At 38.2% G+C, this 15,893-nt stretch overlaps 1 protein-coding gene across 3 annotated transcripts in view; it reads right to left on the reverse strand.

Annotated features, from left to right (window-relative positions):
- LOC115212317 (sulfate transporter) overlaps window positions 1-15,893 on the reverse strand; it is a 295,950-nt gene that overhangs the window by 137,769 nt on the left and 142,288 nt on the right. The window contains exon 1 of one of the 3 annotated variants that reach the window (XM_036502784.1): window positions 11,279-11,482. The exons of the other annotated variants lie outside the window; for them this stretch is intronic. Coding sequence (XP_036358677.1) covers window positions 11,279-11,288 — 10 coding nt within the window. The 5' untranslated portion in view covers window positions 11,289-11,482. Of the gene's footprint in view, window positions 1-11,278; window positions 11,483-15,893 lie in introns of those variants that run through there. 3 annotated transcript variants of the gene reach the window in all.

Raw genomic sequence — 15,893 nt, forward strand, 5'->3', positions numbered from 1 at the left:
ATCTCAATTAATATAAGACAGCTAATGTTCAAAAAAGTATGCAATTATATTGCTATTACCCAAATTAAAACGCTATTTATTTCCTCTTTCTTTTGAATCCTTTTAAATTTGTTCCTTTGTCTTACATTGTCTCATATTATCCTCATTTTGACTGCCTAGGGATGTAAATACATCGTGACCTAATTAAGGTTCATTTTTTTTCTACTACTAAAAGTACAAAATAATCTGTTCCTTTAATATCTTAAAAGGTCATTTTCAGTTTAAATGATACTAGAACTATAATCATATCGTGTTTAAATACAAACTCTACTGTCATATGCCCTAAGGTTTTATAACCCTTCACCTAGAATATACTTTAAGAAGGATTATATAATACTTGAATCCTTTGGTCTGAAAGAATAGTTTTTTTTTTTTGTTTTTTGTTTTTGTTTTAGTAGCTATATAGCAAAAGAGATTGAAATTGTCTGGAGGGCGAAACGGCAAGGACTTGAAGACAAGCATTTTCATTTTCGGCCAAGCCCACATCATTTCTTTCTTTAAAATTCATTTGAAAAGAAATGTGAGGAATGAGAAGGATGTGCTGTCCTCCTCCTCCATTCAGTAAATTTGTTGGAAGGTAGGTGAATGTGGCCAGGATGGCCTGATTGAGTAGGTACTCTAAGCTGGCGCCTGTAGGCTGGGTACGGAGAAGGGGAGCACTTGCCAAGATATTCCTGGCGAATAGGGTGGATTGGGGTCTGTGGGATTCCTTGTTTGCTCCTGACTGGCGTTTTGCTCCTATTGAGGAATTTGACTGTTGGAATTTTAAAAAATTGTTATCGTTTATATTTTATCATTTTTACGTTTTCTATTTCAATTTCCAGTGTCCTTTGTCTGTGTATTGTCCCAAATGGTGTTTACGGCCCTTGTGACCAGTAAAGAGATTATTATTATTATTATTATTATATTATTATTATTATTATTCAGTAGTCTTGTTTTTATCACGTGTTTTCACTGCCCTACCGAGCGCAGATCTGTGTGCTTTGGGTACATGCTGTGGTTTGTTGTGGTGCTCTTCTTCTTCTTCTTCTTCTTCTTCTTCTTCTTATTATTATTATTATTATTATTATTATCATCTTCAGAGAAGTATATATAGTTTGCATGAAGCATTGTCTGACAGAGATAATAGTCTTTAATTTTCTTTTAAAGCCAAAACATGGAGAGTTCTAAGAATTAATACAAGTCAATGTTTGCACTTAGCCACACAGTTCAATGTAACTGGCATTGTTTCGGCTTAAAAACAATTTTAAACAATTATCATCATCAGTATTATTATTATTATTATCATCATCATTATTATTATTCAGCTCCGCATATAGATCAGACACTACAAATGCAGTATGAATGATCTCCATCCACATTACAGTACTTAACAATAATGATACAACGTGAAGGACATATGGCCTTTACAACAAAAACAACAACAACAACAACAACACCAATGCAACACCAACATCATATTGTTAATAACATTAGCCACTTCAGCAACAAATATCCGTTGAACAGCTACTGCAGCAGCAACATCAAAAGGAAGAAAACCCTCCAGTGTCATTATATCTCGAATCAAAGATAAATAAAAGAATCCTTATCGTAGTCAGAAAGGTCCTTGTTTAGTACTTAACTGACCTAGTTTGGTGAAACTGTTGAAGCGCACTGATCTCTAATTGTCCTGATCATTTTGATTACATCTTAATGTGTCTGTGTGTGTACTTGTCTAACACAGATCTGGATTTGGAGGTCGGTCAGAAACAGTCAGAGTATTACAGGTTGTGTTACTATTTTTGCCAACAAATAAAATTCTGTTTTCTGAAATTATTTCTGTATCTAAGTCAGCAGCTGTTTTATATATTTACATTTATCCATGGGTAAATATAATCCAAACCCGTATCTATAAGCTTGTCGTTTACCTACGTCAGGAAGTCTTTTAAATTCAGTTTTTGCAACAAACTCTGGAAGAGCTCAACTGGTATAGATACAAGCTACAGCTTTCGTTTGGTTAGATCTACACCAGCCAGTAATCCTAAGAGCACTGACTATATAAACAGATTTCCCTACTAGTAAAGCATAACAGGCATACCTATTGGTTTGGATCAACCTCAGTTAGAGAGTTCGCTGTCGTAAAGAACATTTTTATGGTTTCAATCTGGAAGCTTGGACTGCGCCTTGCCAATCAATCCAACATGCCTGTCGGAAAGCTTTATTAGGGTCTGTTTTTTTTTTTTATGTAGAGAGTAGCATTACTGTTCCAGACGTCGGAGCAATAATTCTATTGTGACTCTCAATTCAGCTTTGTAGAGGGTCAGCAGTGGTTCGGGGATGAAATATTTCCAAGCTTTGAGGCGTGGCTCTTTCTATGTTGTGGATGTGAGATCGCCAAGGGAGATTAGTAATCATAATGGCTTTGAGAGTTTTGTGTGCATGTTGGCCAATACTCATTTCAAATTTTGGCACAAGGCCAGCAAGTTTAAAGAAGGGAACGAGTCGATTACATCGACCCCAGTACTTAACTGGTACTTATTTTATCGACCCCGAAAGGATGAAAGGCAAAGCTGACTTCGGTAGCATTTGAACTCAGAACGTAAAAACGGACGAAATGCCACTAAGCATTTCGCCTGGCGCACTAACGTTTCTTATTTCTTTATTGCCCACAAGGGGCTACACACAGATTGGACCAACAAGGACAGCCAAAGGGATTAAGTCGATTACATCGACTCCAGTGCGTAACTGGTACTTATTTAATCGATTCCGAAAGGATGAAAGACTAAGTCGACCTTGGTGGAATTTGAACTCAGAACGTAGCAGCAGACGAAATACCTATTTCTTTACTACCCACTAGGGGCTAAACACAGAGGGGACAACAAAGGACAGACAAACGGATTAAGTTGATTATATCGACCCCAGTGCGTAACTGGTACTTAATTTATCGACCCTGAAAGGATGAAAGGCAAAGTCGACCTCGGCGGAATTTGAACTCAGAACGTAACGGCAGACGAAATACCGCTAAGCAGTTCGCCCGGCTTACTCTTCCGAGTTCTTTTACAGGGCTTAGAAAAAATGAAGAACCGCTGCAGTGTTTGAATCTGAGAGGGGGATGTTGAATAAAATCATAAAGGAGCTCCTGGCTCCATTGATTGGAATCCGTCAGAGTACCGTGTCTAGGGTTTTAATATGAGAGGAGGAAACTAACCGGCCGTCCTGCAGGTCGGGGATTACCATTGTGGTCTCAATGGATGATGTAAGCAAGGCGGCAAGCTGGCAGAAACGTTAGCACGCCAGGTGAAATGCTTAGCGGTAGTTCGTCTGTCTTTATGTTTTGAGTTCAAATTCCACCGAGGTCGACTTTGCCTTTCATCCTTTCAGGGTCGATAAATCAAGTACCAGTTACGCACTGGGATCGATGTAATCGACTAAATCCCTTTGTCTGTCATTGTTTGTCCCCTCTATGTTTAGCCTCTTGTGGGCAATAAAGAAATAAGAAACGTTAGCACGCCGGGTGAAATGCTTAGCAGTAGTTCGTCTGCCGCAACGTTCTGAGTTCAAATTCCGCCGAGATCGACTTTGCTTTTCATCCTTTCGGGGGTCGATAAATTAAGTACCAGTTGCGTACTGGTGTCGATCTAATCGACTGGCTCCCGCTCTCCCCAAATTTCGGGCCTTGTGCCTAGAGTAGAAAAGAATGGGTGACGTAAGCGGGGTTGACTCAATTTGGCTTGTAGTCGAGCCACAAACCAGATCTCGGGGCCTCGTTAGGACAGATAATGGTTGTGTAAAGTGACCTGTTTCTTTAATGCACCTCGTTGAACAAATATGCCGTCTTTCTGAAGATCTGTTGATTATTTTCTTTGCTATCTTTAGTTATTATCTTTCGTTTATTTTCCCAACAAGTACATCCTGTTTATGCTTAGGCATACATATACAGTTGTATTATGTGTGTATTGATGTATATGTGAATATCTGTGCATATACACACAAATCTGTATGCATTTATATTTACATAGAAGCACAGCAAAATTGCTCTGTACCGAATGAACTGTTTTACTGATTAACTTAAAAAAAATATATAAAAACTACTACTCGGCTATTGAAAAGAACACGATCGTTAAATAACTAATCTCTCTGTTGAAAAAAGTAATTATACAATTAATATATATTTCCTGATTGTGTGGTCATCAGAGCTTACATAAAGATGCAAAACAATGATAATTTTATAATAAATCTCTGAACGAGATATAAACAGTAACCGCTCGACAACGTAAGGTGTACTAGCCATCTGAATGTGGCTAGCCACTGGGGGTGGGGTGTTACTGATGCTTTTAGCCCCAGGCGATCAACGTCACCAGATGGACTTTAGACACTATCTCAGTGCCCTTGTGTTATTTGCAAAGGGAGGTCATCCTCCCTCGAAGACCTAAGTACTACATACGGACTATAGTTTCAAGGTAATTGCCTCTCGTCAACGCATGGTGAGAGGCAATTACCTTGAAACTATAGTCCGTATGTAGTACTTAGTTCTTCGAGGGAGGATGACCTCCCTTTGCAAATAACACAAGGGCACTGAGATAGTGTCTAAAGTCCATCTGGTGACGTTGATCGCCTGGGGCTAAAAGCATCAGTAACACCCCACCCCCAGTGGCTAGCCACATTCAGATGGCTAGTACACCTTACAATGATAATTTTATTTTCTCCAATCATTCGCAAACAAGGAATGAATAGGATATACTCTTTTACTCTTTTACTTGTTTCAGTCATTTGACTGTAGCCATGCTGGAGCACCGCCTTTAGTCGAGCAAATCGACCTCAGGACTTATTCTTTGTAAGCCTAGTACTTATTCTATCGGTCTCTTATGCCGAACCACTAAGTGACGGGGACGTAAACACACCAGCATTGCTTGTCAAGCGATGTTGGTGGAACAAACACAGACACACAAACACACACACATACATACATACATACATACATACATACATACATACATACATACATGCATGCATATATACGACGAGCTTCTTTCAGTTTCCGTCTACCAAGTCCACTCAAGGCTTTGGTCGGTCTGAGGCTATTGTAAAAGATACTTGCCCAAGGTGCCACGCAGGGGGACTGAACCCTGAACCATGTAGTTCGTAAGCAAGTTACTTACCACACAGCCACTCCTACGCCTATATGTACAGGATTACTTTAAAATTAGTTTTTGTGAGCCTAGGCAAGGCTACCAGGAGCTCAGGCATTGGGAGCCAAGCTGGTCCGGGGAAATAAAGTTTTTGAATTTCTATACTCCCAATCGTAATATTCGTTGTGTGAAACAAATATTTTTTAAGCAAGCAGTATAGCCCAGCTTTGCTCGGGCTTGTTTTCTTTTCCACCCTTTAGAATTGGAATTTTTGAAAAGTAAAAATTTTGCATTATGTAATTTGTTATTCTCTTTAAGTGAACATTTTTCTGGTTGAAATACACAGAAAAATGACGACACAGCAGTCAAAAAATCGTAAAAAATAGGATGTTCATAGAAAAAAAAGCACCTTTTTGATGTAAATAATTTTTGGTGTTAACATGGTACGGAAGGAAGAACAAACCTTCTTCTATCATACTCTCAATTTTGGTCAACTTGCGCTGCAGGGTCTTGGAGGAGATAGTGTTAGTTGAAAGGTACTAAACTTGCCATACACAGACAACTTCAGTTTTATATAGAGAGAGATCAAGGGAAGACATTACCCTTTTTCTTTCCCATGAGACATATCGAAGGACAGTTGTTCCAAAATTCTGCCGACATACTATTGCTTCTTTGTTTTATTAATTATACTTGTGCGTTTTGTATTTCCTAGCATACAATTCGAATACTCAAAACAAAATTTACAGCAGAAAAAAAAGGTAGGTCGACTTATACACCAAGACGAATTTGGAGAGCCAAATAATGGTTTCAAATTTTGACACAAAGGCCAGCAGGTTTGGAGGAGGGGCTAAGTCAATTAAATCGATCCCAGTGTTCAATTGGTACTTATTTTATCAACCCCCGAAAGGATTAAAGGCAAAGACGACTCCGGCGAAATTTGAACTCAGAACATAAAGACGGGTAAAATGTCGCTAGGCGTTTTGCCCGGCGTGCTAACAATTCTATTAGCTCGCTGCCTGTGGAGAATCAAATATTACATGTGAAATTCAACAGAATTTAGAAAGATAGTGACTATTTTTGGATGTTTACACTAAATATTACATTGACTTGTGTTTCAGAAAACACGGTAACACAGTTATGAATATGAATAACGCGTCCCCTTATATTTCTTAGCAAACCCTATTTCTTTCTACCTCTTAAGCTAAGAACAACCGTAGATGGCAGCAACGGCGGTCACCAGTCAAATTTCTTATTATAGTTTTTTTTTTTTAAACCTTACAATGTTACGGAGATGTACTTGCATAGCAAGTGATTTGATCTGAGATCGTGTGCTGGAACGAAAACAATTGAAGCGTGGAAGGTGTTTGTAAGCCATTTAAAAAACACACAAAAGCCGTTCGATTCACTGCAACATTTAAGTTTAATTTGTCAAAATATTTTCGTCGCTATAAGACAGCGACCTGTTCACTGACAAAAACCTGTGCTGCATCTCTTACAATGTTATTTTTAAAGAATTTATGGCGCTCTTGTTAATCTCTTGCAGCTCATAGTTTTAGAAGTATTGTTCTAGGCGCTAGCGTGGCTGAAATCTAAGAAGTTTGCTTCCCAACCGCACGGTTTTGGCTTCAGTCCCACTGCGTGACATCTTAGCCAAGTGTTTACAACCACAGCCTCGAGTCGACTCAAACCTTATGAGTAGTGGATTTGGTTGAGAGAAACTGAATGAAGCCCCTCATATATATATATATATATAATTAATATCAGGGTAATAAAAAGTTTAGAAATGTTTACTACCAGTGGCCTAGCGTGTAGAAAAATTAGTCAATAGACTATATATCATTCATATAAATACAGTGTACATTTAAACACATAAGAGGTATCCGTCACGGGATTCCTGGCACGCTAGAACGAACAGCCAAAATCCAAACCTAGCAAATTATTTTATTTGCTAAAAACAAAATTAGAAACCATGGTCTAGGAGATAGATGGTAAATGTTTTTGTTTTTCATTCCCTTCGAAGTTTATCCCAAATAGTGGTTTTGATTTTGGTTGTTCCTTCTAAGAGTGCCATGAATCCTATGACGGATACCTCTTGTGTTTAAATGTACAATGTATGTATTTATATATCGATTATATAAAATCTGTTGTGTGTGTGTGTGAGTGTGTGTCTTCTAGGATCTCGGGCATCCTCCATCCGATTGCGCTCAAATTTGATATGTAGATACCGACGGTATCAGGGCGTATATAAGTCTTTAAAAAATTACAAAAATCGATTCTAGGTGAGAATGCGATCGATAAAGCCGTGAGAACGTGCATTTGACCGCGCAAGTACATCGGCTGTTGCGATCGATACTACGCGTACGCGAGAAAAATGCACGTGCAGTTTGCGCAAAAAAAGCCGGCTGGCTTGAAATAATGCCACAAAATGCAGTATATTTAAGAGACCAAAAAGTAAGATGCAAAAGAGATATTTTCTTCAAACTTGGCATGAAGGAAGGAAAGACTATTTGGTTTCCCAAGAAGTTTTTTTTGCCTTAACTTCGTTTAACAAAACCAAAAATTTTATTGAAATAAAGACATGCTTAATTATTTTTTAAGGAAAAGAAAGCACTGATTGCTTTTTATTCAGCAGATATGATTCAGCACCGTCCATTGGATGGGGAGGGGCGTTTTGCTCGTATATATATATATATATATATAGATATATATATATATATATATATATGTATATATGTATATATTATATATATATATATATATATATGTATTATATATATATATATATGTATATATATATATAATATGTATATAATATATATATATATATATGTATATATGATATATATATATATATATATATATATATGTATAATATATATATATATATGTATATATATATATATATATATATATATATATATATATATATATATATATAATTGAATAAGCTGGAGTCAACAAGGAGTACAGAGGAACATTTATTTGTAATCACTACAATTGTTTCTACGCAACGTAGTTCTCCATGTTCGCAGGTATTTGTTTATGTAACCGTTTCCCTACATTGTGAGATATTATGTTTCATCAGGTGATATATTGGGTTGTCCGGAAAGTTCGTGCCGATTTTTAAAGGAAAGAAAAAGGTTAATAAATACTTGCCATTTCATTTTTAATCAACCAAATATGAACCACTTTGTTGCACAATGCGTCTCCATTTTCCCTTTAACTTGAAAATACTCTCTTCCCAGAATTGAGGTGGTTTCATGGCAAAGAATTCATCAAGGTATCTTTTTACGTCATCCAAGGAATTGAAATTTTTACCATTTAGATTATTCTGCAGAGACCTGAATAAGTGGAAATTCGAAGGAGCAATATCTGGTGAATATGGAAGGTGGGGTAACACATCCCAGCCGTGCTGCAGCAATTTTTGTCTGGTTCCCAAAGCATCAAGTGCCGAAAATGAACTTTCTTATCTTCCATTTTAAACGGTTACAGAATTAACACAGGTTATAGGAACATAAACCTTCTTTCACGAAAAGATAGTTTAAACTGTGCTCTAAATGGAGGTGTAGTAAAATCCTATTTTATGGACTCAACCATGTTCTACTATAAATCGGCACGAACTTTCCGGACAACCCAATATAAATATTGTTTCTGTGTTCCGTAAACTCACATTTTCGGCTTCAATTGCATCCTTTCTGTTTTGCGAAGCAGTAGTAATCACTCAGTATATCATTTTTTTTTTAATCTTGGTATATTGAATGGGTACTACAACCTCGCAAAACCACGACATGAGGTATGGGACTTCAACTCTAAACACCCTGCTACTAAATTTATTACTCCAACTTTTTTTTTACCATTTATCTGTTCAAGTAAGACACAGGGAGCAGAATGTTAAAAAAAAAAAACCTGAAATTTTTAGAAAAAATATTTTTTTCAGAATCGTAATTCCTGTTATATAACAGGAATACTAGAGTAAAATAATAATAATTTTAAAAAATGAATTTTTTTTTCTCATGAGATGTAGAAATAAATTCTATTCCGAAACTCCACCAAAACATCATCATCGATATGACGAACATTCCTCAATGTCATTAGTCGACCTGCTAGAAACAGTAGCCAGGTTTTATGTAATTCATACTCATTGCGAAATATTGGAGCATGTATCAAATTTTAATAAACATGTTTTAAAAAAATGTCTAAAGATGGGGTTATCAAAGGATAATCAGAGAAGAAAGCGCAGCACCAGTGACCCGTCTTTTTTTTATAAAAGATTTTTTTTTTTTATTTAGAGTTTCTCTGACTGGTAGGAGGAAATGTAGAAGATATGCTCGAACATGCCTGTCGCTGAGGGTGCGCTGGACAGCACTGCTCTGTCACTATTCAATAGTGCACTCTGAGATGCTAAAAGCATATATGAGTTAGGAGGGCTGCCTTGAATTGCATCTGAGAAACTGAACACTGCTTAAAGCCTCCATGGGGTCAAGACAACAGGTTCGAATTGCTTCTAAGAGAGAGGACTCCACTAAAAGCATCCATGGGTCAAGACAGCTGGTTCGAATTGCTTTTAAGAAAGTGAACTCCACTAAGAACATCCATGTGTCTAGACAGTTGGTTGGAATGTTACAACAGAATAGATTTCGTTAAAAGCCTCCTTGAGTTAGGTAATGGTGCAAAAGTGGACGAGAGATTAATCTATGACATAATTTCAAATTAGAAGTCTCATATTCCACACGAAATCAAAATGATAATTTCTTCATTCATTTTCCCACTTTTCCCCCCATTTCTATTTCTTCTTTTTTACAATAGAAATTTCGATTCTCCGAAGAAAAAAGAAACACCCACAATTTAAAGTTTTTCCATTTCATTCCTTGCTGCCATAAACTTTTCTTTTTCCATAAGATTTGTAACTTTTCATAGATTATCTTTTGCTTCATGGTTGACCTAGGAATGAATAACATCAACAATATTTTGAAAGCTTGCTTTACAACCCTTGGTTTCGAACTCAGTTCTACTGCGTGGTACTTTGGGAAAATGTCTTCTATTGACTTCGGAGCGACTGATGCCTTGCGAGTAAATTTCGTAGACGGAAATTGAAAAAGCCCGCCGTATGTGTGTGTGTGTGTGTATATATATATATATATATTTCAAAATGTAGCAACAAGTGAATCGTTGGTGATTTTCTTCCTCCGTCTTCCCTTCTATTGGACTTTCCTCTGTTTCCGAAGAAGAGCGTCTGCTCGAAACGTTAAACCATCTTTCTGTCCTTCCCTGAGCGTCTACTAATACATTACTTGTACCACGTACTCGCGTTGCTGTTTTTTTTTTGTGTTTGTTCTTTTTGGGATATATATATATATATATATATATAATATATATATATATATAGCTTCGTTGTGTGGTAAGTAGCTTGCTTACGAACCACATGGTACCGGATTCAGTCCCTCTCAGTGGCACCTTGGAAAAGTGTCTTCTACTATAGCCTCGGCCCGACAAAGGCCTTGTGAGTAGATTTGGTAAACAGAAACTGAAAGAAGCCTGTCGTGTATGTGTATATATATATATATATATATGTGTGTGTGTGTGTGTGTGTGTGTGTGTGTGGTGTGTGTGTGTGTGTGTCTCCGTGTCTATATTTGCCCCCCCCCCCATCACCGCTTGATAGCCAGTGTTGATGTGTTTACGGCTCTGTAACGTAGCAGTTCAGCAAAAGAAACAAACAGAATAAGTACCAAGCTTAAAAATAAAATAAGTACTGGGGTCGACTGGTTCGACTAAAATTCCTCAGGCCAGTGCCCCAGCATGACCGCAGCCTAATGACTGAAACATATATATATATATATATAGGTATGTGCGTGCGCGTATGAGTCTCTATGTTTACCTTCCAGCCCGCCCTTGACAACCGCTGTTGGTTTGTTCATGTCCCCTAACTTATCAGTTCAACAAAAGAGTACGATGGGATAAGTACCAGACTTTACAAAAAAAAAAAGACAGAAACAAGAACTGGGGTTCGACCAAACCCTTCAAAGCAGGTCTCACAATCCATTGTCTGAAACAAGTGTAAAAAAAAAAAAAAAAAAAAAAAAAAAGAAAGAAAGAAAGAAAATATAACAAATTTTTTTTTTTTTACGGACCTTGATGCATTTGCTGCTCATTTCTTATCGCAAGAATGGATTAACGATTCCAGATGTTCCAGATATAGCAAAACTTAGAAAATACAGTAGCAGAGTCTGAAAACCTGGTCCTTAATCTGTGTGGTTAGGATGTGGAGTTTCTTGGTTTTCGATGTTTTATGTCTCACTGAAGTGGTTGTTGTCCTAAGTCGAAGGGTTTGCAATTTGCTTTGTATGTCTGTTTGTATTATTTCCTCTCTGTCCTTGCATCATTCTCTCTCTCTCTCTCAGGCTTTGTCTTTGTCCCTCTACTCTCATTGTCTTTTTTTCTCTTTCACTTTTACCCTTTCGTATCACACATTATCTCTTCTTTACGTGTGTGGGTGTGTAAATATGCAAACACACTTGTATGTATGTATGTATGTATGTATGTATGTATGTATGTATGTGTGTGTATGTATGTATGTATATATGTATGTATGTATATATGTATGTATGTGTGTGTATGTATGTATGTATATATGTATGTATGTATATATGTATGTATGTGTGTGTATGTATGTATGTATATATGTATGTATGTGGGCATACAGGCACACACACACACACACACACACACACACACACACACACACACACGCACACTACATATAGGCGCATACACTAATATTTTAACAAAATGCTCATAGCGCAATATACCTACAGCAATATACATACACAAATACGCCAAAAACTTTGCGCATACCTACACACATAAGGAAGCATACACACACATACACACACACACTTACTATATAAATATAAAGAGAGACTCTCATTCATATATATACACACACACACAATATATCTTAAGTAGTTATTATAAAAGTTAAGGAGATTTTCAAATAGTCCCACCACGCATTGACACCTCCACCCCCCCCCCCCCCATCCGAATTCTACCTCTCCACATTCAGCACCACCCTCACCCCCGTTACAACCACCACCATACTGCCGCCGTCTCCGTTACTCTCTACTTTCGCCGCCGCCACCCCCACCCCCACCACCACTGCCACTACAAGCACCTCCATAACTGCTAACCCCATCTCCGCCGCTGACTCTACTACTACTACTACTACTACTACTACTACTACTCCGTTGTTGCCATCCCCACTACCACTTTTAACAACACCTCTACCTACTACTTTTATCACCACACCTGCACCACCAATGCTTCAACTATCACCATTGCCTCACCACCACCACCACCACCACCACCACCACTGTCATTACTATCGGCATAACCGCAAAGGCGGTGAGCTGGCAGAAACGTTAGCACGCCGAGCGAAATGCGTAGTCGTATTTCGTCTGTCGCTACGTTCTGAGTTCAAATTCCGCCGAGGTCGACTTTGCTTTTCATCCTTTCGGGGTCGATAAATTAAGTACCAGTTACACACTGGGTTCGATATAATCGACTTAATCCGTTTGTCTGTCCTTGCTTGTCCCCTCTGTGTTTAGCCCCTTGTGGGTAGTAAAGAAATAGGTATTTCGTTTGCCACTACGCTCTGAGTTCAAATTCCGCCGAAGTCGACTTTGCTTTTCATCCTTTCGGGGTCAATAAATTAAGTACCAGTTACGCACTGGGGTCGATACAATCGACTTAATCCGTTTGTCTGTCCTGGTTTGTCCCCTCTATGCTTAGCCCCTTGTGGGCAATAAAGAAATAAGAAACGTTAGCACGCCGGGTGAAGTGCTTAGCGGTATTTCATCTGTCTTTGTGTTCTGAATTCATAAACTTTGGCCCTGAGCCAAAAATTGAAATCATTATTATTATTATTATCATCATTGAGTGAGAGAGCAGTGCAGGCCATCAAAGTGACACTGGGGTACGAAGTCTAGTATACCCATTATGACTATCCGTCTGATAAGGGTGCACCAGGTACATGCATCACAACCATATGTGCGCGACATGGTGAACTCATATCAAGATAAACAGCGCATGACTTTGCAGGTGGGGCCCAATTAGAATTTTCTTCTGGTCAAGTAGCCCATCCCGCTCAAAAGGTCCCTGAATAAGGATTGTTTAAGGATGTTGAACGAACCATCCATGTTTCCAAAGGTGAACTATCCAAACTTCTAAGAATTCCTCTCAACACACGGCTATGATGCTCTCCCACTACTTCTGCTCCTGATCAGAGATGCACATATCGTCAGCCACTAAGGGACAAGGTCAACTGGTTATGGTCAAACAACTGACAAGTAGATCTGTGGTATTGAGCAGAATATTTGCGGTAGCCCATCTTTTATACCAAGACAAAACAATGTACATAATAACACTTCCAATCAGTAAACACTTCCAATCAATTATCATTATTATCATCATTATCATTATTATTATTATTAAGGTACTGTACTGGCAGAAACTTTACCGGTCGGGACAAAATGCTCAGCGGCATTTCTTCCGGCTCTTTACGTGCTGAGCTCATACACCACCGTGGTGAAGTTTGCCCTTCTTTGAGGATGGATAAAATACGGTACCAGAGAACCCTTAACTTTAATGTAATCGACTTTAGCCTTCTTTCTAAATTTACTTGCTTTGTGGCAAAACTTGAAACTTATTAGAAACATTACTACCATTCTTTATGTGTATCTACACACACACACACACACAAAACAGACACACACACACACTCACACAAAACACACACACACACATACAAAATACATACAAAACACACACACACACAAAACACACACATACAAATCACACACATATAACACGCACACACTCACACAAAACACACACACACACATACAAAATACATACAAAACACACACACACACACACAAAACACACACACAAAACACACACATACAAATCACACACATATAACACGCACGCACAAAACATGCACTCACACACAAAACACACAAATCACACACACACAAAACACACACACATACAAACACGCACACACACATACACACACAATACACACATGTATATAGTAAAGTATGCACATATCGAAATACAGCGCAACCCTACATCTCATTGATTCAGTTATGATCCATAAAAGCACTCAAGTGGTTATTAAAATAGATAAATACGAGCCGTGGCACATATCTATTTAGAATCGATAAATGGTTCGATCGCACTGAACGTATACCGCATAAAGTCAATATGGAATAAAACATCAGCAAACACCCGTGTGTGTGTTTGTGTGTGTGTGTGTGTGTGTGTGTGGTGTGTGTGTGTGTGTACAGATGTGCAAACACGCAGGCTTGTGCCTACGGTTTGTCAACATAAAGGCATGCTGGAACCTAACGACTCTGAAGAGTCACCGTCGAAAGTGTAATGGCCTTCGAACACAAGTGGACAGCTAACATTATCATCGTCCCCATCATTATTATCATCATCATCATCATCATCTACACACATTCCTCTGTGTGTGTGTGTGTGTGTGTGTGTGTGTGTGTGTGTGTGTGTGTGTGTGTGTGTGTGTGTGTGTGTGTGTGCGTGCGTGTGTGTTTCCCTCCACCGCTTGACAACGGGTGTTGATATTTGACATGTTTACGTTCGGGTCACCTAGCAATTCGGTAAAAGAAACCGATTAAAAATAAGTTCTTGACTTTCAAAGTAGTGTACCACCATGCAATGGTTCAATGACTGAAACAAGTGTGTGTGTGTGGTGTGTGTGTGTGTGTGTCGTGTATATATATATATATATATTTTTTATTTTATAGAAGGAGCTTCTACAGGACTAGAACTGTTTCATTCAGATGAAATCTTCAGGAAGCTTCCTGAAGATTCCATCTGAATGAAACAGTTCTAGTCCTGTAGAAGCTCCTTCTATAAAATAAATTACTTTACTCTGCTATGTATTGAGTACCTTATTTACTGTGGTTAACCCCGACTCAACCCGGGACCTACATATATATATATATATATATATATATATATATATATATATATATATATATATATATAGGGTGGTGGGTGGAATGTATCTAGGCATCAGAAATTGCTTATAGGATTTTTAGTATCACTGAAGTCATGACGAAAACATTTTTTTAAACAGACAACACTAATGGGGATTTCTTATTTTCTTATTGTCTTATCTCTTATTTCTTATTTTCCAGATGGTCGGTCGTTTGGTCGTTTGACTGTTCAGGAGCGAGCTGAGATAGCAGCACGCTATGAAGTGTGGAATTCTATTGTTTTGGTTCAGAGATAGTGGCGTGCATGGAAAGGCAAGCATGCAACACTATGTCCGGAGATAATAAAAAAGGTGTCATGCAAAGCTGATAGATGACCACGGGCTCTGTGAACGATAAATGAAGTGGCTGTCCAACCACATCCCAATCAATGGAGAACGTGACAAAAGTGCAGGAAATGTTTAATCGCAGCCCGCAAAAATCAACACGTTAAGCAGTTCGTGAACGTTACACAAAAGGGGATAGGACCTCGCACACTGAAGGACTTGGAGACACGGATTCAGGAGGTTCTCAATGATATCCCAGACGACGTCCTTCACAAGGTTGTTCATTCCATCTCTGGCTGTTTGCGGAAACTGGTTGACGCCACAGGTGCTTACGTTGAAATATGAAGATTTACTTTCATTTTCCCATGTAATAAAGAACATGTATCATTTGTTTCAAT

The sequence above is a fragment of the Octopus sinensis genome, linkage group LG5 (assembly GCF_006345805.1).
Source record: "Octopus sinensis linkage group LG5, ASM634580v1, whole genome shotgun sequence".
Classification (NCBI taxonomy): Eukaryota; Metazoa; Mollusca; class Cephalopoda; order Octopoda; family Octopodidae; genus Octopus; species Octopus sinensis.